We start from the raw sequence: 6910 nt of genomic DNA, 5'->3' as shown, positions 1-6910 counted from the left end.
TCAGCATCCGACTAAATCCAGCATTAAATTTATGGAGCGTAAGATTCCAAAGATAGGAGCCTAAGGCCTTAACTAAACATCTTGGTGGCTTTCTTAACTTCTACATCCCCAACAGTGCTCATACTGATTTGCTTCTTCTAAATAGGACAGCTGGTTCCTCAAACAATTTGCTACCCTTGAGTACCTCAAAATCTATATCATAGATCAGATACATGGAGCCATCTGTGGCACAAGTCCATCCAGCAGAATATTTTTAAATGCATGTGCGCACACACACATGTACACAAACTACATGTGATCTCTGTAATGAGACCAGCTGTCCATCTGAGACTCCTCATAAGTACAGTATGGCCCAATGGGCTGCCCTTACTGCTAGGCTACATTTCTTTTTTTATAGTGATGCAACCTCCCTCCCCAAACTCCTCCATGCCTAAGTGATATGTGCCACAGATGGGTGATAGTAGGTTCTGTCTGGCCATTTAAAAAAAAAAAAAAAAAAAAAAAAGGCAGTACAATCATGGTGTCATGTTCTGGTAATCTTGCTTTGAACTGAGGCGAGAAGGGGGCCAAACAGCCATAACATTATTCATACATCAGTCCAAACTCGTGGACCCTGGTGTGACCTCAGCACAGAAGAGTTGAGGGACACTTGCATGCCCAACACTGCTGGATTTTACCATCAGAACATGCCAAATGTGAAGCATTTGAGTTATTTAAAACACAGTAGCTCCTGGGCACCTCAGCTTTAAGAGGTGTGCTCACAGGGGATGACTCCCTGCTTTCACAGTGATCTGCTCCATCTTATCATAATTCTGCATCCTTAAAGCCTCCCATAGCACAGCGAAGATGACATCTTTAAGTAGCTGAATGAAGAATATTTTACATTTTTTAACAGTCTGAACATAGCTTAAATTATTAACCCATTTGTATCAGTCTACATAAGTTTCAGGTCATTAAAGCTGCTTTGCTATTGGTTAAAACCTTAGCAGAGCTATAGATAAGAGCGGAGCAGAAGCAAAGCTCATTTTATGGCGCTGCACTGTGCTAACACCAGAAGATCAGACCAATAAGGATACAGGATTTCCTAGGCCCGCAACACAGTAAGGTGATCATTAAAAGGTTCTAGCATGCAGCCCAGGTGTGCTGGGAGGCATGAGGACAATGGCAACACCCAGAACGTGCACAGAAATCCTTTAATAACGTCTGTTTGTTGCTGAACTTTAAAAATCCCTACACCTATTTTTGTGTTTAAATAACAATACACAGTCTTTCACCATCTACTTACTGTACATTCAACTGCCTCAGTTGAAATTTCACTCAAGCTACAATGCTCTGTGAGGTCATCGAGCATTGTTAAAGCTGCCTTTCCATTGGTTAATACCTTATGATGTGTGGACTGTCATATGATGCCATCTGACAAATCACAGTGCTTGATATTTTTTCTTTCATTTTGTAAATACAAATTAAAGCACAAACCAAATATGTAGAAGAGGAGATGCCCAATGTGACTTCAGGGCTGCATCTCCTCAATGAAGAGAAAAAGTGCATTGCTTTCTTTGCATTGTGCATAATTTTTGGGAGAAGAAGAGAGACTGGTCTGTATGAAAGGCCAGAAAAGGAAAACAGATGAAAAAAAATAGTCTGATATTGCTTTAAAAGTTCATGTTTCCATTTTAAATACCATACAGTAAAAACAGTCTGAGAGGGATGCCTACGTCCTCTCTGAAATCATTGCCAGAATGAACAGCGTCAATAAATAACAAGAACAACAACAACAAAATCTGGAAATAGTTTACGTCTCGATAAAAACTGCAAGTAAAACTGTTTGCCTTTCTGTGCTGTTATATATTATATATAATATATATAGGAATAAGGGAGACAGTATGGCAGCATAAGGGGTGAGGCATGGAAACCTGCTGAGCATGCTCAGTATGCTGGTTGGGAAAAGGAGCCTTGAGAGGAGGAGCGAAAACCACATTCATTCTGTCTGGGGCTAGTGAATCAGAAGATAGTCTGTCACCTCCAACCCCCCCCCCCCCCCCCCAATATCTCTCTGTGGGTGAAACACTCCTCCTCTTCTTCTTCTCATGTTTTTGAGCTCCTCCTACCTTGTGCAGGATGAGTGCCATTGTATGTCACCCCCTCATCCACTTTCCAAGACCCCTGAACATGGGCTTCTCTGAACTTCCACCCTGCGCAAACGGCCAAGTGCCACTTCTTAAAGGGAAGCACAAAGGTAACGCCAGGGATGGAAAGGTTCCTATTATCAGGGTATAGGTTTTGCTTTTGAGCTCCCATTCTAGTGCCTGTAGACTTGTGTTTCCCTTTACAGAAAGCCTGGTCAATGCATACCAACACTGAAAATAAAAGGCAAAAAAGGAAATGCCCTAGTCTAGCTTAGCAGTGCTGAAAGGGGTATGAGGGAAGTGGGAGACAGGATTACAGAGCATGCTCAGTCATGTTTCAGGCCTCCTCTTCAGCTAATCCTCTGCAAAGGTTGTATATTTATCTCTATAAATAATTCCCGACCCTAGTTAAATACCCCTGTGGCTCTGCACTGTGATGCGGCTGTCAGGAAACCTCAATGACCTCCATGCTTCCTGAAAAGCTGGACTGTTTGCCAATTTTGCCAAGGTCTTCCCGGGACCTGCTTTCTGACATGCCCTCCTCAAACTCCATCTGGCAGCTCCGCCTTTTGAACTGTTTCTCAGTGGCACCATCCTCATGCCAGCTCCGCCGGGCATCTCTTTGCTCCGGCCGCTGCTTGTCCCTCAGTCTGATCTCACAGCTGGTCTGCAGAGTCCCACAGCTGAAAGAGGAGTAGGAGGTGGCACTGGCAAACAGTGCCCCTGTGCCAGATCCTGCTGGTGAGTCTGCGCTGAAGTACCAGGGCGTTTCCGCGGAAGGGGTACTGGGGGTCTCTAAGTGAGTGCCCCATGCTCCAAGGCTAGCGGTCCCTATGGCATTCTGTGGGGTCACACCAGGCAGGCTCAGTCGCAGTGTCTGTTTGAGGCTATCCTCCATGCCGCCGCCGTTGTGCACTGTACACATGCCGCTAAAGTTCAGGCTCAGCCCATGGGCAGGGGATCCTGCCTGGTGCCTGTGTTTTCGCCTCTGCCGCATCTTCGCCTCCAAGAGCAGATCCGGCCCATTGGGCCAGTCCGGGCTGTCCAGTACGGGTGAGAACTGGCACAGGCCGCCAGGCCCCGAGGAGCTGTCCAGCCTGCAGAGTTTGGGAGTTTCGCCCACATTAGCCAAGCCAAGGGATTCCTGACAGGTACCAGGAGCATAGGCCGATTTGATGTCCAGTGAGAAGGAGCGCTTCAGTCGGTTGGTATCCTGGATGCGCTCTGAGGATAAGTGAAGCCCATTGAGGCCTTGCTGTAGCATGGCAGGAGACACTATCTTTGGAGCTCCAGCTGCTGAGCTTGTGCTTCTTGAGGCCTCCTCGGCCATTTCTGAGGTAGCAGGTGTGAGGGGCTCAGGCATCCCTGCTGTTTCGGGCAGGGGATCTCTGTCACCTCTCTCTCCCTGGGCCCGCAGCGTCCCAGCAGACAAGGCCTTGAGAAGCTTCAGGCTCCGCTCATACTCCAGCAGCTGGCCCAGGAAGTTAAAGTTGGGCGATATGGATGGCCTCCGGTCTTTCACAAACCTGGACAGGGCACACAAACAAGAGGAAGTTAGACATAACTCTGACCTGCTTCATAAAATTCCCTGTTTTTGTTTTCGCTTATGTAGGCATTCAGTGATTAACACCACCTCTCTCTTCTCACACAAATCCCCATTAAAAACTTCAAAATATTGGTCTGGCATCCAGCTTTGCGGTGGGGAAATGATCAAGATTGGCTTAATTTCAGCATATCATGGCATGGACTCATGCTTAGAGCATAGGATTATGATATCTGAAGGTAGAGGGTCCAGTCTCACATTCAGCACTCACTGTTGGAAAATGAACCAGTCACTTAGCCTCTCTGCTCTCCTTTGGGGCAGGAGCTTCTAACCATGCAATTTATTTTCTACATTGCTGTGGATACGCTCAGCTCTCTACAAATAAGTGTCATAAGCGACATGAATGCTGGGATGACAAAACTAGATTCCATTCTTTCTTTGATCCAGTGGTTTCCTCCTGCTCCTTCATGCTGGGATCTGGCGCCATGAGCCTCTATTTGTAATTACCTGGGAATTTCTCCCCTATTTTTATCCCATCTGCTTACCTAGTCTGGTCTATAACAGTTGTCCTCAGCTGGGACCATGCACCAGGACTCCTTCTGGAAACCAAAATCTGAACACTAGGTGCGACCCAAACTCCCACTCTCCAGGGGCTGTAATACTGTCGCAGCAGCATGCCCACTCCCACCTAACCAGAGGAGTGGAAGACCTGATTTGGGGATTGAGTAATAGGCCTTCCACAAAACTGTCACTGAGCCACCAGGCCCAGCCGGGAATCCTACATTCTAATTGGTCAACGTTCCATTCACTTCAATGGTCCAATCTCTCATTCATAAGGATCTCAAAAGTGCACAGAATGTCCATGAGGACAGACCTCAAATGCTTTCTTTTATTTAAACTAAAGATTTCCAGGCTGGCCCAGTGGTTCATGTGGCAGGCCTGGGTTCAATCTCCGGGGCAGGTCTTCTGCTTCCCAGGCCATGGCTGATGCTCTTCAACAGCGTCATGCCCAAGTGTTTTGCTTCACTAAGTAAATGAAGTTTCTCGACTCTCTGGAGGGAGAAATTCAGCAAACCTCAATATCTCATGCAGAATGATCATAACCCAGGTGCCAGATGGATAAAATAGGGGAACCCCCTTCCCACGGGTAGCTGCAAATAAAGGCTCATGGCGTCGTTGCTCGGCGGAAGCTATTTTTTTTATTATGCTGGAAGGCCAAAGGAGCAGGAGGAAACTTCCAGACCAAAGAATATCCAAAACAAAAAACTCCCAAAAGATTTATCTTAACTTGAATCTATGTTAAACTCTGGTAGGAGGGTTATAGTGGTAATTATGATCTCTAAGGTTGGGCATTTGCTGTTAACAGGTTCTCCTACCAAGGCATTAATTGTAAGGAAATGCATCCTTCCCCTGGTCATTATTCATTTATAGTTACGATAACCTTTCAAACTTTGCTTTTATTTTGATTATAGAAAACAATATAGGACAACTTACTTGTGCAAATATTCAATCAACTAAATCCCAAATACACGCATGGTTTTAAGTAGTTTGGGAGTGGTGTATTTTATTTATGCAGACAATATCCAGTTTTACATTCCGGCTGGAAGGAACGGTATTTCCAGGGATGTGTTTTTTTAAATGTATGAATGCTGTGAATGCTTGGCTTAGTGAGAATAAATTATTTATTTATTTATTTATTTAATTTATGAACTTTTATAAATTAGTGCTCAGTGTTGCCAAAACTACCCTTCTATATCTATCTATCTATCTATATATATATATATATATAGGTTCCCCTATATATTTCCAAAAGAAAGGAAAAAAGGAAAAAGAGCACTAACGTGAACTATCCATCAATTACAAGAACATCTTTATTAGACAAATTTCATAAAATAAAAGATGACTTGTGAATGTTAATTTGACTGTGTACAAACAACTTTTAATTGATGGACAGTTCACGTTAGTGCTCTTTTTCCTTTCTTTTTTGGCTGTTTCTCAAATTGGAGCACTTTAGATAGTATTTAAATTGCCTAATATCTAATCCTAACCCTGTTCTTTTGTTCTTTCTATCTTTATTTCTGTCTCCTATTTCCCTGTATTGATTTATGTACATTTACTGTGATTCTGTACTCAATGTTGATTTTACTTTGCTGATTTGTTATCCATATATTTGCAACATTTAGTAAACTAAGTTTTGCTTTTCCAGCTTGTGTGTAGAGTGTATAAAATACACCCCCACACAACCACCCGCGCACAATGAGGGACACCAATATGTTTCTACCAGGAGGCAATAGGTAACAAAAAGCTGACCAGGGGTCTTTTAAAAAGATTGGCATTAACAAGCCTGTCACTTATACCCAAAAGTAACAGAATTCCTAAGAAGTTCAACATTAATCATCTGGGTCTGACTTTTGGAACCTCATATCAAACTGAATTTTAGGGCAATCACACCAGACATTCTTGACAGTCTTCTTTGAATCACACCCCTGGCCAAATTTTGTGCAACACTGGAGCAAGATAAATTTGAAACATCATTTTTCTACTGTCAAGATGAGATGTACAGATGAAATGGCATTTTTATGCCTAATTCCTATTTTTGTTGCTAAAGAAATGTTCCCTTATGAGGTCTCTTATTAATCAATTAATCAATGAAACCATCCTTCCACTTATGAGTCTTCTTTCCATTAATAGTTCAAACTCGCTCAGGGGTCTTAACAACTGTATTTTATGCAAGCAAAGAAAATGTTCTGCTTGCAGATGTGGTAAAAAGAAAAAAGTCACCATCCTTGAGCATATCTGTAACGGAATTTCTGGACAGAAAAGCACCCCCCCCCCCCCCTTTGTGAAATCAATGGCTTTCAATAAACCTGCTTCCTTTGGAAGGGCTTTCCAGATGTGCTTCAAACAATGGAATAGATAGCATTGAAGTTAAGGGAGAAAGAATTGGTAAAAGTCTGGAGTAACCTTGTTAATTTGTCCCAAACAAAAAAGAGTTGAACTTATTAAAGGATGAGGCCATATCACTGGAGCGGAGGAATAAGGATCTCAAATTAAAAGGAGCCAGATAATAGTTCCCAATTCTGATCCACTACAAATCAAAGTTTAGAGTTCCAGTGTACAGCAGCCCTCGCCTGGACCACCCAATAACAATGTACAGTTATGATCTAAAGTAAATAGGATTTATTTTCACAAATATATACAGATTTCATTAAAAAAAAAATCACATTTTCAGTATAATAGG

General features: G+C 43.1%; 1 protein-coding gene across 5 annotated transcripts in view; it reads right to left on the bottom strand.

The window, feature by feature from the left end:
* Nucleotides 1-1647: 1647 nt before the first annotated feature.
* Nucleotides 1648-6910, bottom strand: part of DUSP8 (dual specificity phosphatase 8) — a 103605-nt gene continuing 98342 nt past the window's right edge. For all 5 annotated transcript variants that reach the window (XM_029582304.1, XM_029582303.1, XM_029582305.1 and 2 more), the window contains one exon: nucleotides 1648-3652. In XM_029582304.1, the coding sequence (XP_029438164.1) occupies nucleotides 2572-3652 (1081 nt within the window). In that variant the 3' untranslated portion in view covers nucleotides 1648-2571. The remainder of the gene's footprint in view (nucleotides 3653-6910) is intronic.

Source organism: Rhinatrema bivittatum, chromosome 17 (assembly GCF_901001135.1).
Source record: "Rhinatrema bivittatum chromosome 17, aRhiBiv1.1, whole genome shotgun sequence".
NCBI lineage: Eukaryota > Metazoa > Chordata > Amphibia > Gymnophiona > Rhinatrematidae > Rhinatrema > Rhinatrema bivittatum.
Note: the sequence above shows the minus strand (reverse complement) of the source record. Positions and strands in the feature narration are given on the sequence as shown.